This window comes from Bubalus bubalis, chromosome 18 (assembly GCF_019923935.1).
Source record: "Bubalus bubalis isolate 160015118507 breed Murrah chromosome 18, NDDB_SH_1, whole genome shotgun sequence".
Taxonomy (NCBI): domain Eukaryota; kingdom Metazoa; phylum Chordata; class Mammalia; order Artiodactyla; family Bovidae; genus Bubalus; species Bubalus bubalis.
Window position 1 is genome coordinate 2,039,036 of NC_059174.1, and position 17,388 is coordinate 2,056,423.

The following is a 17,388-nucleotide window of genomic DNA, read 5'->3' on the forward strand; positions in this document are numbered from 1 at the left end:
CCAAAAAAATAAATGAATTAACACATGGGAACAGGATGAGAGATACCTAATTGAGGAAATAATCTCATGAGGGAAAAAAAAAAACCTTCAGGTTACCTCTGAGTAGAATCAATAGGGAACTGTAGTTCCTTTTTTTCCACTTACTTTTATATATTCATTTTTAAATTGTATTTATTTTTATTTTTGGCTATGCTGGGGCTTCCCAGGTGTCGCTAGTGGTAAAGAACCCACCTCCCAATGCAGGAGACCTAAGAGTCGTGGGTTCAATTCCTGGGTCAGGAAGATCCCCTGGAGGAGGAAACGGCAACCCATTCCAATTTTCTTGCCTGGAGAATCCCATGGACAGAAGAGCCTGGAGGGTTATGGTCCATAGGGTCGAAGAGAGTCAGACACAACTGAAGCGACTTAGCACAAGCTTGGGCCTCCGCTGCTGCGTGGGCTTCTCACGGCAGTGGCTTCTCTTACCGCAGAGCACAGGCGCTGGGACGCCCAGGCTCCAGTAGCTGTAGCACAGGGGCTCAGAAGTTGTGGCTCCTGGGCCCTAGAGCACGGGCTCAATAGTTGCAGTGCAAAGGCTTAGTTGCTCCATGACATACAGGATCTTCCCAGACCAGGGATCAAACCTGTGTCTCCTGGGTCGGCAGGCAGATTCTTTACCACTGAGCCACCAGGGAAGCCCAGGAAATGGAGCTGCTTAAGCAGTTCAGCCGAGCTCTGCTGGATGGTAACTGACTCATTGCACAACCCACCCTTCATCTTCTCCAACGCCAAGCTTGCGATCACAAGAGCCTCAGATCAAAGCCTGCACCTTCCCACTCTGTTTTTGTTTTGGGAGGAGGGGCAGTCCTGGAAAAACACAGCCTGCAGCTGAAGCTCAGCTGAAGACTGAGCCCCACCGTTACCCAATTCTGCCCTCAGAAAGTTACGTGCTCCCCACCCCTTCTCCTGTCTCCCCATCGGCAATTACACGTGGCCCTGCGTGGGGACAGGAACTCTGTCCTCTGCCAATACACAGAGGGAACAATAATGACAAAAGAGCTACTTAAGTGAGGGGGCATACTGGTACTGGAAGATGCCAGAAGGGGCTGAGACAGGTGGAAAACTGGGACATGGCAGCACTTCTAGCTGACTCTTAAAATAATCACATTAATTACGTTAAACCAGAACAACATGATGATTCTCTTTCCACCTCTTCTTGTTGTTGCTCAGACAACACATGACATTTCTGCTTTGACACCCTCTCTCTTCGGGTGGGTGTTTATTACTTGGGGACACCACAGTGGATCCAGGGCTTTAGAGGGCAACCTGACCCAAGAACCTGGAAAGGATGAGAGAGAAAGCAAGGGCTTGGTACCCAACAGGAAACAGAGTAAGGCCCAGACTTAAGCCTTGCTTGGCTTTGGTGAGAATATCTGTTGGCTTGCTTCTTTGTTTGTTGTGTTTTTTCCCTGAGACACAGGGCACCTTAAGTCACCTAAGAATGAATGGTGGACACCCCTGAAGTTGGAGGAAGGTGGTATATTACTCAGGAGACCCAGTTTCTTTGCAAGAAAGCTAGAGGAGGAAGTGTAAGAAAAGACTGCTCCATTTCTGTGTGACAGAGTTACCGAAGAGTTTGAAGACACAAGGAAAAAAATTTTTTTTTCTATTCCTTTAATGTTGTGCCTATATGAGACAATGAATGTTCATTAAATTTATTGTGATCATTATTTGGTAAGTCAAATCATTATGCTGGACACCTTAAATTTATACACTGCTGTGTGTCAACTATATCTCAATAAAACTGGAAGAAAAGAAAGTAAGAAAAATTTTTTAAAAGAAGAAAAAAAAAATAAAAACCAGTTTCAAGAAAATATACCCTTCCCAGTAGGTGGTCTATCAGAACATGAAGCCTCCCAAAGGATTCTGGGAACCTCCTAATTCAACCTGTAGGATCATGACATCAAGATGAAATGAAGACCCCAGAGTTCTCAGAATCCGAGAAGGCTCTGGAGGACACACAGTCATGCCTTACTGACTTCCTGCCCCACGGTGGAAACAATTTACTCACAGAGAGATGGGGACCACAGACTCTGGGGAATAGCAGCCTCTGCCTCCACCTCTCAGGGAATGTTAGCCAGAGCGGCTTTATGTCAAGGTCCACAAGCTTCGCGTTCACTTCTATCCCCCCAGGGCAGCTCTGCCACCACTGAGAAGCCTCACTGAGGTACAAAAAAGAAAAACATCTCCTACCTCTGCTTCTTAAGAAGCACTTAGAAAAGAAAGCAATTAGAATAATCTTCCTTTTTAGAGGTCCTCTACAATCCAATTAAGTTAGAAACCTGTCAGGAGAACTAACGAAGACCCCTGGTACTTTCTTTCAGCCGGATGTCCTCTGCGACCACATCTGTGGGTCGTTATACGCCTGAGATCAGAAGTATGTGCATGGGGGCAGGGGCCAGATCAATTAAACTGTTAAGCACAGAGGCACAGGCGCTTGAGTCCTACATCTATGGAACAAACCTTCACAGAGCATCTCCTCAGAGCAGGCACTGAGGTTGACCCTGGTCTGCAGCCCTGAACAATGTGGTCCCTAACCTCACAGAGCAAACCAACCAACTGCTTAATCCATTTGTGATGTTTAATGCCTTCAAACGATGAGGTGGGGGGATGCAGGGGGAAAAAAAAGAATCATGCAATCATTTTGGAGCAAACATCAAATGTAAATTGAAATGACCCAAGAAGATTCAAAATAAGGAGGATTTAAGAGACAGATAATATGATCTGTTTTGATCAAGGATGTCAAAATAGAATCCTGATAACTGGGCTTCATCATAGGGGGGAAGGTAAAACATTTCTATGCCCAAGTTCAACCCTCAGGAAGTGGTGAGAATCTTCTGTAACAAGCCCAGTGGAGAAATGCAAGAGCAGTCAACTCCAAAAGGGTGATGGAAACAGGCAGATGAGAAGGCAACTTCAAAGTTTCCATGTGTCCGTATTAAATGATCCCGTCGGGACACAATCAGCATAACGTAGACTGTGCGGAAACCACAGGACAAAATACCTGTTTTCCTCAATAAAGAAGCTGCAGGAAAGGAAAAACAACCAAAAAAGGGGAAAGGAGAGGAAACCTACCAACTGAAAGAGATGAGAAATATATCAACCACTTTATCAACACCAGCTTTATTTGGATTCTGATTCAAAAATTTTGTAAAAGGAGAACAAAAAAACCAGACAACATCTACTGAAACTACTGAGAAAATTTGCATATGCTTAAATATTTGAGGATATTAAAGAACTACTGTTAATATTTTTAGGTATGCTAATGGTACTGCGGTTATGTGTTTTTTTAAAGGGGTCCCCTCTTGTAAAAAACACTTACTGAAATATTTGTTGATGAAATGATATGACACCTGGGATTTGCTTCAAAAATAATCCCAAAGGGCATGGGGTGGAGGTGAAAGATGACAGACGACTGTCTGTGCATTGACAGTCATTCAAGCTGGATGACGAACACGAGGCAATTCATTCTCTCCTTGTTTCACAGTTTTGAAAGTTTCCACAATAAAAAGTCTGAAAAGCAACATGGCACCTGCCCTTGAACTCTGACATAAGTTCCTGACCACTTCTACAGTCCAGACTCTAGCTTCTGAGAGCAGCAGGGTCAAGGTCCACGCAGCTTGCACAGAGGCAGGGCACAGGTGGGAGGGAGCCCGGCCGGTGCAAGCAGGGCGGTGGGAGGGGGGAGTGAAGGCCGCTGGGGAGGGGGGTGGGCAGTCACTCACCTACAGCAGACAGCGCGACAGTGGGCTTCCGCGTGTCTCTGAAATTCGAGAGTCAGAAGTCAAACGCCTGTCCACCGCCACCACCCGCCTGGGGCCTCTCTCCTTTTGCTTGCCTTTCTTCACTTTCCTTTCAAGGCGTGCTGGGGCTTCACTGGGAATGTGAGCACCTTAATAAGTGGTGTAAAGAAAATCCTGTCTCTCTCCAGGGAGATGAACTTTCTCAACCTCTTCAATTGAGGCAGAACCTGAACTTCAAATCTCTGTCTCCACAGAGAACAAATTATAGTATTCAATAGTGCAGCCTAAGTGACTGAAGTGAACATGCAGGGAGCCAAAAGGCCCCTTCCTGCGTCACTTCTCCTAAGGAACAAGGGGACAGTTGTAGAGACGCAATTGTGTAAGAACCTTCCAACAGCACAGCCAGGATGGCGTGAAAAACTACTCTGGATGTTCCCAACAGCCCAGAGGTGGAAGCCACTCAAGTGTCCGCTGCTGAACACATAAACCAACTATGGTCTATACAGACAACGGATTGTCACCAGGCCTTAAAAAGGAAGGGAAGGGGGGCTTCTCCAATGGTCCAGTGGTTGAGACTCTGCCTTCCAATGCAGGGGGCGTGGGTTCGATCCCTGGTCAGGGAACTAAGATCCCACATACTACACCGAAGGGATGAAGAAAAAATCAAGGAAGAAAATCCTGTCACATGCTACCACACGGCTGCACCTTGAGGACATTACAGTAAGTGAAATAAGTCAGTCACAAAAGGATGGATTCCACTTACACATAGTACCTGGAATAGTCAAATTCACAGCAAGTACAGTGGTAGCTGCCGGGGGCTGAAAGGAGTAGGAACCGGGGGGCTGTTTAATGGGTACAGAGTTTCAGTTTTGCAGGATGAAAAAGATCTGGAGCTTCACTGCAGAGCAATGTGAATATACTTGACACAACCGATCTGCACAGTTAAAAACGATTAAGATAGCAAATTTCATCTTGTGGGTTTTTTTTACTACAGTTTAAAAAAAAAAACAAAACTATTTCTGGATACAGTGGGAGACTCAAATGGTCAATGGTTCACTGCAAATGGTCAGTGGGCAGCTGCATAGGGCTGGGAGGACCAGACAAGGCAAAGCTGCAGCCCTGGCTTATTGAGAAGGCAAATTGGTTCAGTGTCTTTCCATCTTTAAATTATGAAAATGACTGTTTCATATAAATGAGGGATCCTTGCCCCAGAGCTCCCGGGGGACTGCTTGTTTGCTAAGAGCCGCTCTTGGTCCACTTCCCCTGGATTTTCTGCTCCTTCTCCCTCCTCTGGCGCTGCCTTTAGACCCGTCACCTCGGAGGTGCGGACGTGCACGGGACACTGGTGCAGTCACCTGTGCGCACCTCTGCCCCTGAGAATCCCTCCGCTGGCCCGTCTGCTCCAGCAAACCTCAACACCTGGCCTGTCCTCTGCCTACAGTTCACCTTTCAGTGTAAAGTGTCACAAAATCACTGTCAATTGGGACAGCAGTGGGGGAGAGGGTGTCCTGTCCTGGGAACCCCCCAGGCCACGCAGCCCCTAGCTAGGGGTTACGGGGAAGGGAACCTGCTCTTCAAAGAGAAGGGGGAACAGCCGTGTACTAAGAACTCAGGATGCGCAGACTCCGAGGCTGGGCGCTCCTCCACGCTTAGCTCCATGGGGAGCCGGCCTACACGCTGGCTCTCGGCCCCCTTTCCAGGGGCGGTGGAGCGGCACCAAGAGCTGGGCAGCTGTCTGGGGGCACCGCCCGCTGCAGACCCACGTGTGTGCCCAGCGAAATGCCCCCACTGTCACCTGCGTTCCCGTTGCCAGAACCTGGGGTTCTTTCAACAGGACTTTCCCGGGCTGCTGGAGCCCGTTTTGCAAACCTCTGTGATGGGCCTGAACTGCCAGGGAACCAGGCCCCTGTGGACAGCCTTCACCCAGGGACCGACAGCAGACGGCAGCCCGCTTCCTGGGCCCCAGGTGGGTCACCTCTGGGGAGGGAGTGGGGCACCTGCGCCCAGCGTCCCCCACAGGACTAAGTTCCACTGGCTCGCCGCGGTCCCCAGGAGGACGACGCGCCCTCTCGCTCACCTTCCTGAGCCTGTCTGCCCCCCGCCCCGCACTGGTAGGTCTGTCCCCTCCTAAACAAGGCTCCTGCAGGGTCTGCCTGTCTCAGGGTCTGCAGCGAGGGGGAACCACGGTCCCGTAGCAGCTGGGCGGTTATGCCCTTTCACTGTTCTTACTTGATATCCCAAATGTAGATGTAGGTGTCCACAGAACTGGTGACCAGGAGATCAGGCTCAAACACTGCCCAGTCCAAGTCACTGGAAACACAAGGAAGAAAGAAGACAGCAATGATGAGAAAGCATTGAGTGAAGTTCCAGAGCACAACCAGATTTCATTTCTGGTGGCTTCAAAAAGTCACCCTGCAGGGGCCCCTCAACATGGTCTAGGCTGGGTATCTGGGTATTTAGGCTGGGAATCTCCCAAGTTCCTTGGGAAAGACGACTTAACTGAGCTCCAAAGGGAACTTTCAGGTCCTTCCCTGGTTACCATCTGCTCCCCCAAAAGAAACGGAGCACTTCAACTTAAAACACACACACACACAAATGCACAGAGACACACGTGCATGCACGTAAGACAAAACAAAGGGGGAAAAAACATAGAATTTTTGACTTACTGCCTTTTAAGTCAGACTTAACCACAGGTACCCTGAGTAAACCCAACATCTTCAAAGCAGTGGCAGAGTGCCATGTTGCCACATAGCTTCCGAGGAGGGCCAGAGGCCTCTGGCGCTCCCGACCAACACTGTCCCTCCTCGAAAGGCACTTACTACATACAGAGTTAACACAGCCTGGGGTCCGGCCTTCCCCACCACCTCCCACGCCACCTTCACCACTTCCTGCTGCTGCTTCCCGCAACAAAATGTCCCCACCCAGAGACAGTGACCCAAGGAACATCCCAGAAGTCAGCCAGAAGGCCCTCAGGAAGAAGAAACTGCACATCTGGGTAACGGACTGTGAGACAGGAGCCCCACGAGGTGCCCACGTGGCTGGACACAGGGCTAAGGGCTGGGCCCAGAGGGCTCTGTGCACCTGGCACCGCTGACCGTGAGCCCCGGGGAGTTCCTCAGGCGTAGCTGCATCTCCTGCAGCAAAGGAGTGCTAACCTTTCACTCTGGAGCAGGCTGTCCTGTCTAGGTATCTCCTGGGATCGGGGTTAATAGCTACAGGGATGCAGGTTCCCAAATTCCAGCTGTTCCTCGCCATGAAAGCCATTACTTCAGGACAGCTAAGGATACAGCAGACACCCAGGGTCAACGCAAACCCAGATGGTCAAGCCTGGAGGGGGATGGTGTCTTGGCTTCATTTCCCCCGGGATGGGACCAAACGACAGAGGCCCAGAGCAGCAGAGGGCAGTGCCTACCTGATGACGCGTGTGTGGCCTTGTAAGGTCGTGCCAACCTCCCCACTGCCATCTTTCCACTTGTAAAGGTCGACCCTTTGGTTGCTCTGGAAAGAAACAAGGGAAACGCCATCTTAAACGTCACAGCTGGACTGAAGCTACAGATACGCTCCTGAGCACGAGAGCTATGGGTCACGGAGCCCTCCTCCACTGTCAGAGGAACCACCACCCGCCCCCCCCCCCCGGCTCTGAAGGTCACACGCCCATCTCCCCAGTCGCTGTCACACTCCGCATTCTCAGCTCATCCTTCCCGCCGTCAAACACCCAGAGGCCACCTATAGCACTCTGAAAAAACGCCTGCTTAAGAAAGAAAACAGAACCACCACCGAAAGGGTGTCCTGGAAGGCAAAACTATACAAGAGTCCTTGACACATGAACTTCTTTAAGGTTAAGCAGAAAGACACAGGGCAAATGGGCCAGAAGGAACCACACTACAATAAGAAAAAGGAAGAAAAGAAAAAGCTTCCATCAAACTGCAGCTGCTGCTAAGTCGCTTCAGTCGTGTCCGACTCTGTGCGACCCCATAGACAGCAGCCCACCAGGCTCCCCCGTCCCTGGGATTCTCCAGGCAAGAACACTGGAGTGGGTTGCCATTTCCTTCTCCAATGCATCAAAGTGAAAAGTGAAAGTGAAGTCGCTCAGTCCGACTCTTATCGACCCCATGGACTGCAGCCTACCAGGCTCCTCCATCCATGGGATTTTCCAGGCAAGAGTACTGGAGTGGGGTGCCATCGCCTTCTCCGTCCATCAAACTACATTTCACTTAAAAAACAACAGGCCAGCAAATGCTCCCCAAATATCATGAGTTCAAGAAGCACACTGACAGTGGATAAAGATTACTAATACACTAACGACTATTAGTACTGTTAGTAATCTAATTATTTCTGAAGACTGGTTTTCATTTTAGCTCAGAGACACTTGTGCAGAGCTCTGAGGTTTTTACCCAGAAATGCCAGTTTCCAATTCTAAATAGGTAAGGTTCTTGTCAAAAGCTTAGAATTCAGAATGCTTCCAGTGGGAATAGGAGTGAAAGGAAAGCCCTTCCTGATCTTATAATAACATTCCCTGCCATTTCCAGGGTCTACTAGGGCCAGTTTATGGACCAGGAACTTTGAGAAACCTACCCTCTGTTTTTTCTTATCACATGCACACTAGATGTCATTACCCACGTCACAGATGAGACAACTAAGACTCCAAAAGTTAGGTGGGTGCTCAAGAAAAAACAGTGAGCATTAAAACTGGGACCTGACCTCAGATTTCCTAACTCCAAAGCACTTTCTCCTGTAACTGCCTTCCAGCCAAGACCAATGAAGGAAAGAAAAAAAAAGAGTAAAATTGAACTTTCATCAAAATGAAATGTCACAAACAACATTATAAAGGAATTAAAAAGATAGTCTACAGAACTAGAGAATATACCTGCAGATCCGATCACTGATAAGGGTCTATCTATAGTCTTACAACTAAATAGCAAAGAAAGACAAATAACCCAATTCAAAAACAGGCAAAGGAACTGAACAGACAAATCTCCAAAACATAATATGAAAATGACCAACCGACACACAAAAACATGTTCAACGTCATTAGTCATGAGGGAAATGCAAATTAAAACCACAGTAAGGTACCACTGGTGTGACACCTACTAAGAGGACTAGAATTTTTAAATTACAAAAACAAAAACAGGAAATAACAAATTTTGGTGAGGCTCTGGAGAAACTGGAATCCTTGTGCAGTGCTGACGGGACTGCAAAACGATCCAGCCACTGTAACAGATGGATGGTTCTGCAAAAAGTCAACACAGACTTACCAAGTGGCCCTCCCACCACCCCTAGGGATATACCCCAAAGAAGAGAAAACGGGCACTCAAAAAAGTACACGCACACACATGTGCTTATCAGCACTACTCCTGCCAGACCAAATGTCCGCTGGTGGATGAACAGACGACATGTGATGTATCCATAGGAAGGAACAGTATTCAGCCATAACAAAGGGAAAGAAGTATTGATACATGCTACAACATGGACAAAGAAGCCAGACACAAAAGGTCATGGATCGTTTGACTGCATTTATATAAAATGTCCAGAGGAGCTAAGAACACAGAGAGGTCACCAGGGGCTGTGGGTGGAGGGAATAACTGCTTAATCGTAGTGGGGTTTCCTATGGAGCAGTGGAAATGCTTGGGAATTAGACAGAGGTGGTGATTACATAACACAGTGAATCTAGTAAAGGACACTGAACTGTTCACTTTAAATGACTGCCTGAAAAAAATCAACAAGGCTCTGTCTCGCCCCTCCTAAACACAAGCAGTGTTAGTCCACTTGGGTCAAGTACTAAGGGCTCAGCCTAAACCTGTGGTTCCCAATCACGGGAGATTTTGCTTCCCAGGGGACATATGACAATGTCCAGAGACATTTGTGGTTGTCGAGATGGGGGTAGGGGGATGCTACTGAGATCTAGTCGGGGAGGGGCCAGGGGTGCTACTGGTTTCCTGCAAAGCCCAGGATAGACCCCGCCACGAAGAAAGATCCAGTCTGACCCTTCAATAGTCCCAGGAACCAGTGCCAATCTAGTCGCTGTCCCTCGTTACAGGCAGACAATCAGATTCTATTTTGGAAGCGACAGGGAAGAGCCGCTTTTTGTTCCTTCTAAAGCTGACAACACTGCTCTTCTTTCTTTTGTAAGATGCTTTCCTCTCACAGACCATCATTCCTGATAAGAACAGACCCAGACGGCACAGCGAATGGTCACATTCCCTGCAGGATGAGGACTTCTTCAAATACTGCCCTCCCTGCCCAGTGCAAAAGGAGCCAGAGGTTTAGATCTCTAATTGTCCTAGGAGAACAAATCCTGATAAAAAATCTGGCCAAGGATACTAGAAATGATCTAAGCCCAGGTCTTTTTTGAGTCTGGAATCCCTTGGAAAATCTAATCATTTGTATGCATCTTTTCCCTGGAAGAATTCACATATAAATAGGTACATAAAATTTCAGAGGATTAAACAAATCTAACAAATCCTAGTCAAGAAAAGGATCCCTTCCTTTGAGTGGAAAGGTGCCTGGAATCTTCTGATCACTCTGAAAGCAACAACAATACCCTCCCAGACCAGCTCACCAGGTCCCTCCTTAGAAGGTCTTTCTGAGTCCCTGGCTAGTTATACTCCGGAAATAAAAATGGGTTCTTATCATAAACAGACATGGAGGTATCTACCTGCTTCCCCTTCCAAATCTGGATTCAATCCTTAGAAATACTGATGGGTCCCCAGATTCTTTTTATATATAACTTAAATCTGTAATTTGCTTCCATCTTCCTTTAAGAAGCATGCACACGTCTTTCCTATTTGAAAAAGGAGGATTGCATTCTCTTCTCTACATAGAACACAGACCTACCAGCCCAGATCTCACATTTAAAAGCCTTTTCCAGTACTCGTTACATGAGCTCACCGAGGCTGCAAAATAATGCGCGAAGCTGTCATGAGGATTCCACTGCACAGCTCCAATGTCCCACTTGCTCTGGCGTGAGATCTTCCGGTGACCTTCGAAGGGGGCATCCAGATTGACGATGTATAGGAATCGGCGGCTAGGAAAACAACATCAACATTTTAACAACAGAACAGCATTTGCATGAAGATAGAAAAGAACATTTGGAATGACAAACAGTACGCAAAAAAAAAATCCCCAGATGCACATGATGTTTATTGACTCTGAAAGGCATACAAGTGACCAGAGTAACTCGTGGCTGCTGTACCCCTGCAAGGTCTGCCTCTAGAGATGGCCCTCCCTCCTGTATCCCCAGAATCCTGACCTCCTCCACCAGATTCAGCTTCTCAGGCTTTACTATTCCCCCAGCTAGGATCATAGCTGATTCCACAGACCCCCACTACACAGTCTGCATTTCGCCTACAGCACCTATCTCCATAGCAGAACTGCTCTTGTAAAGGCTCTTGTCCCAAAGCTGAACGTTTCGGGGTATGGGCCACGTCTTGAATATCTGTATTCCCTCGTCGTTAGGCAGTGCTTTGCATTCAATAAGTGTGGGTAAAACCAAACACATCACTTATCACTTAGCCAAACATTCTGTAGAAAACCTCAGATTCCCATGCAAGTTGACGACCTGGTGACAGGAACCAAATTAACACTATTGGAAGGGGGAAGAGCAACCAAAAAATAATAATGATGAAAACAATAATCATAGTAAGTGCCAATAATGTTCACAGTGCCAATCAAAAAGAAGGCCCTGAAAACGGGGAGGTCTTTTGTTCACCTATTTTCTTTCTAAGGAAAAAATCCTTGGTGGGTGGATCAACCTCTCGGCAGCCATCAGCATGAGCTCTTTGCTGGGGAGTGCTAGGAGTGCCCAGGGTATCAGCGACAACAGGTGGGCTAGACAACGAAGACAAAGATGAACTGACCCTGCTCAGAAGAGACAGGAATTGGAACGTAAAAGTGGCAGATCGAACTCTAGCAGAAGCCCTAGGAGGCATAGGTTAATAGAGAAGGAAAGCACAGGTTAAGACACAAATTCAGAGAGTCTGTGGGGCTTCTGAGAAAGCTGGTGCAGAACAAAGGCCTAGAACCTCTGACCTCTTCCTAAGGAATCACCTGATCGTACGGCAGGCAGGCCAGCATCTTCTCATTAGAATGAACACAGGGCAAAGGCCCGACACCATACAAGTGACGCGGGTATCAAGAGGAGAACCGAGACAGTACGGGGAAAATGCAGACTAGCGGAAGGTGGGTACTTCCGGATAAACATGCATGACTGAACATACTGGTTGCCTTCATTCCCCCACTGAAGATCCACTAGAGTAAGGGTGAAAATATAAAAGAGAGAAATCCACAAAGACACAGAAAATGAGAGAGGAAAAGATGGAAAGCAGGCAGAAAAATGGTAACTGATCTAGAGGAAAGGCAGCCAGCACCCAAGGGCCTGCAGAGCGAGGTGATGCACACTGCGGAATCCAGGCTGGCAGGGGCTGGAGGGGGAGCGAAACTACTTCCGAGGAGTGGGGGCTGGGGCGGGAGGGGTGGGCGGGAGGTGCTGCGCCCAGAACAGGGCAGGAAGCCGGGGGCGGGGTGGGGGGTGGGGGCGACCCTCGGGCCTCCTCCCCTGTGTAGCACTCACCACGCGGGGCTTTCAGTCTCCAGACAGGGATGGTGTCAGCAGGACTCTCCTCAGGGGGAAATGACCAGCCCAAGAAAGAACAAAAGCAAACAAACCAAAAACAAAGCCCTGAAGATGATGTCCAGCTGAGCTATTTAAAACCCTTAAAGATGATGCTGTTAAAGTGCTGCACTCAGTATGCCAGCAAATTTAGAAAACTCAGCAGTGGCCAAAGGACTGGAAAAGGTCAGTTTTCATTCCAATCCCAAAGAAGGGCAATGCCAAAGAATGCACAAACTACCGCACAACTGTGCTCTTCTCACATGCTAGCAAGGTAATGCTCAAAGCCCTTCAAGCTAGGCTTCAACAGTATGTGAACCGAGAACTTCCAGACACCTCGGCACACTCCAACAAAAGGGCCAGGTTTCTGACTGCTTTCCCTACCGTGAACTGCACCATCACATGCGTAAGCAGAGACTGCACTTACTCTTTTAATATTAACACAGAGCCTGTGAGCATCAGTCATGGAGGAAACTGGAAAGACAGAGACCAAAACAACCAAAAGGATAAAAAAAAGGAAGCGGGCAGCACAGAGGAAAGAAGAAAACCGACACTTAACGGCCTCAGAGACAAGGCAAAGAACGGAGAACAGGAGCTCTGAGAAACTAAAAGAACAGCTGAAACTTTTAAATCTGATGGAGGGGTTGGAAGTCACAGTTGACGAAAACTCCGAGAATGCGGGACTTCGCTTGCTGTCCAATGGGTAAGACTTTGTACTTCCCATGCAAGGGACAGGGGTTCGAATCCCTGGTTGGGGAACTAAGATCTCACATGCTGTACGGTGTGGCCAAAAAAATAAACAAATAAACTCTCAAAATGCAAAATCAAAAGACCAAAAGATCAGAAGAGAATGCATACAGGATATCCAACAAGCCCTAAGAGGAGCTCCAGGAAGAATGGGGAAAATTATCAAAGACAGAATGCAGGAAAATTATCAAAGACAGAATGCAGGAAATTTTCCCCAAACTAAAAGACACAGAAATCCAGACTGAAAGGGCCCTCCTTGTTAATAAAAATTATTCTGTATTTTACTCTGGTGATCACATGAGTGCTGCTGCTGCTGCTGCTGCTGAGTCGCTTCAGTCGTGTCCGACTCTGTGCAACCCCACAGACGGCAGCCCACCAGGCTCCCCTGTCCCTGGGATTCTCCAGGCAAGAACACTGGAGTGGGTTGCCATTTCCTCCTCCCATGCATGAAAGTGAAAAGTGAAAGGGAAGTCGCTCACTCGTGTCCGACTCTTAGCGACCCCATGGACTGCAGCCCACCAGGCTCCTCCGTCCATGGGATTTTCCAGCAAGAGTACTGGAGTGGGGTGCCATTGCCTTCTGCTCACATGAGTGCATATATTTGTAAATTTAAGGCTATACCTTACTACACATATTTTAAAGCTCAATATAAGAAAATGAAATGGTGAACTTTAAGATCATGTTGAAAAACAGTATGGATGTATACATGTCTAAGAACACACCAAAACAGAAACACCTGCATGATGTCCCATTACATAATCCCATTTTCTCTTAGAATGCTACAAATGACAATATCCACAGCAGTCAATACTGAGAAGTCTAACGTTAAGATACAGTTATTCCAGGGCACCTGAAAGTATCTTGTGGGCTGTTAATACGGCTGCTGTGCTGTGCTCAGTTGTCAGTCATGTCCAACTCCTTGCCACCCTTTGAACTGTAACCCACAAGACTCCTCTGTCCACGGGGTTTTCCAGGTAAGAATACTGGAGTGGGTTTCCATTCCCTTCTCCAGTTAATATGACTACAAAATGCCAAGTTATTTTTCTTTTTGTTTGGATAAAGCAGGTAATAATGTCAGAAAGGGGAGGTGGGTCCCTCTAAGTGCCCAGCAAAATGAATGAAAAAAGACATACCAAATCAGTCATGGTGAAAATTTCACACACATAAGAAGTAAAGGTAACACTAGGGATAAAGATAGGATTTCTCCAAAGATAAAAAATAGGTCACATACAGAGTCCAGAATCAAAATAGCATAGGACCTCTTGCCAATAACACTGAGAAAAAGAACCCTGAATATGATTCAACACAACAATGGTTATATGACTATATTGGCAGGAGGGAGAAAGCCAGCTGTTTCTATAAGGGACTCACAGACCAAATAAAAATGCTCAATACTCATCTTCTATTCTAAGAGGTCACTTTGAATATTTATGATGGGTAAATCAAGATACAGCAGTATATGTAGTATGTGTGTATTAGTCACTTAATTATGTCCAACTCTTTGCGATCCCATGGACTATAACTTGCCAGGCTCCTCTGTCCATGGAATTCTCCAGGCAAGAATACTGGAGTGGGTTGCCATCTCCTTCTCCAATATGTACTATACCACTTGGAAAACTGGAGACAATCCAAAAATGACAATAGCTAAAAAGAGTCTCAAGTGGACAGAGAAGGACATTATACCGTAGTAAAGGGACCAACCCAACAAGAAGGTGTAACAATTGTTAAGTATATATGCACTGAATACAGGAGCACCTAAATACATAATGGAAATATTAACAGACATAAAAAGAGAGATAAACAGTAATACAATAATAGAAGGGGACAGTAACACTCCACCTTCATCAATGGGCTTGCCAGACTTTCAAATCTTAGACATTCCAGTGGATGTATAGTGGTATCTCATTATTCCCAGTGACTAGAGATATTCATCATCTTTTATGTACTTGTTGGCCATTGATACTTTTTCTTTCATGAAATGTCTATTTGAATCTTTGGCTATTTTAAAAATTAGGTTGAAACAGACATTCATATATTATCAATACAGTGTCAAATAAATTATTTTTCAAATAAAAAAAAAGTCTCAAGTGGTTGCCTCTGGGGAGAGAGACTGGGGTGAGGAAAGGGTGAGGTGGAATTCTGCTGACCATATAAGCTTTATAATGCTGCTGCTGCTGCTGCTGCTGCTGCGTCGCTTCAGTCGTGTCCGACTCTGTGCGACCCCATAGATGGCAGCCCACCAGGCTCCCCCGTCCCCAGGATTCTCCAGGCAAGAACACTGGAGTGGGTTGCCATTTCCTTCTCCAATGCATGAAAGTGGAAAGATTTGACCTTTTAAACATGTCTAGGCATTTCCTTCATTTAAAAAAAAAAAAAAAGGAGGTTTAAAAACTGATTAGGAGCAACTTCTCTCATGGTCCAGTGGTTAAGACTCTGTGCTTCCAAAGCTGGGGGTGCAGGTTCAATCCCTGGTCAGGAAACTAAGATCCCACATGCTGCATGGCACAGCCAAAAAATAAAAAATAAATTTTTAATAAAAAATTTAAAATAACTGATTCAGAAATTAATAATATACACCAAAACCACTGAATTGTACATTGAAATGGGTGAACTGTATGGGTATGTGAATTATAGCTCAATAAAGCTCTTTTTTAAAAAAGTGATTGAGGGAGGGGAGAAAGAGACATAGCAAATTTTCTTCATCTATGCATCCAGTGTGGTACAAGAAAGTGGTATCTGGAGAGAGGGGGTCAGAGGGAAAAGGGAAACTTACTTTCCATGACACGTCCTTATGAGTTACTTAATGTTTGCAATGGTCTTATTTAAAAGTAAATTAAAACATGACTTCAAAATTGATGAATAGAAAACAACTTCATTTTATAAATGGGTCCACAAACCACAAAGTTAATGAAAATACAGCTGAATTTGAGAGGTAGCGATCTAGAGCAACATGAAAGGGAAAGGGGGACCCTGACCATTAAATGCTATAGTACCGGAACAGTGTTAGGGTGATTAGCAAACGCAGGGATGGACTTCATTTGCCAGAATCTTAATTTTGAACCAGAAGACACTACAGCGATTACGTAATTCAATTTCTTCATGATGAAATCCAATTCCTTTATGAGCAAACTGAAGTCCAAGGAGGCCAACCGAATACACATCGGGGGGCTCATAATCAATGGAACCCAGATCCTCCCAAACCTAGGAACCAACTGATTGGACCAGACAGCATCCTTCCGAAGAGTCCACGCATTAAACAGAAAATGGCGATTTCAAGACCACACTGCCAGGGACGAACTAACATCTCAAAGCAATTTTATTGCTCACCTGTTACAGCAGAGATGCAAATAATCCCCGTGAGGACCTCTGAGGTCACTAGGAGAATGGAACTACATCCAATGACTGTAACCCTTACATTAAAGAAGCGCTCTCCAATTTCCCAGAAGCCTCTGGATTTGCAACTTACTCCCGGAAACCGTGGCAGACGAACTCCGCCAGCTCACTTACCCAGAAAGCACTGCATACTGCCCCACGCAGTCCACGGACATGGCGGTCGCCTGGGAGAGAGAAGAGGCGTTCAGTCCTGCCAGCGAGACCAGCTCAGGTCGGGGAGGACAGGCAGGTAGGCACCTGCGGGTCTTCCTCTTCCCATGGCCCAGGCAGTTCCCTACAGTGAACTCTTTAACCCCCTTCTAGTTCTCAGCCGAATCTCACGTTCATCTTCCACAACAGGGTAGCTGAGATCTATTCCACCAGGGGTACACACAACCAAGCAGGTATTGTCTAAATGGAGGAAACAAGCCCTGGAATTGTCCGAGAATCCAACTAGTTCACAGCAAACTGAGCTACCAAGAGCTCCTTCAGAACACACACACACACACACACATACACACACACACACACAATCCATACCTTTCCAAAGGGCATGGACTTCTCCTCCAAGCTAAATGGCAATTGAATATTTTCAAACACCACTTCTGCTGACTCTACAGTCATATTCTTAAGATGCTCAGTTCCTATTTAATCTGAGATTTCCAGCACATTTTACTGGTTTCCATTTCCCAGGTCTCCCAACTTATAGGGAGCACCAGCTTTTCAGGAGCCAATGTCCAATTTCCAAAAGACCACACTGAATCAAGGAGATTTGCATGCAGGCTGGAACATGAGAATAATTTTAATCATGGCAGTTACAGCCCTAAATTCTCTTATTTGACAAATTCAAGTCCTGTTGCATTCCCAGGGCATTATGTG

At 46.6% G+C, this 17,388-nt stretch overlaps 1 protein-coding gene across 9 annotated transcripts in view; it reads right to left on the bottom strand.

Moving 5' to 3' along the window:
- Positions 1 to 17,388, bottom strand: part of WDR59 (WD repeat domain 59) — an 80,504-nt gene that overhangs the window by 51,791 nt on the left and 11,325 nt on the right. For 8 of the 9 annotated variants that reach the window (XM_006063324.4, XM_044931137.2, XM_045163247.1 and 5 more), the window contains exons 2-6: positions 16,645 to 16,694; positions 10,671 to 10,806; positions 7,195 to 7,280; positions 6,012 to 6,092; positions 3,765 to 3,802 (exon numbers count right to left, since the gene is read on the bottom strand). In XM_006063324.4, the coding sequence (XP_006063386.4) occupies positions 3,765 to 3,802; positions 6,012 to 6,092; positions 7,195 to 7,280; positions 10,671 to 10,806; positions 16,645 to 16,694 (391 nt within the window). Of the gene's footprint in view, positions 1 to 3,764; positions 3,803 to 6,011; positions 6,093 to 7,194; positions 7,281 to 10,670; positions 10,807 to 11,828; positions 11,922 to 16,644; positions 16,695 to 17,388 lie in introns of those variants that run through there. The other variant, XM_044931136.2, reaches the window with a different exon arrangement.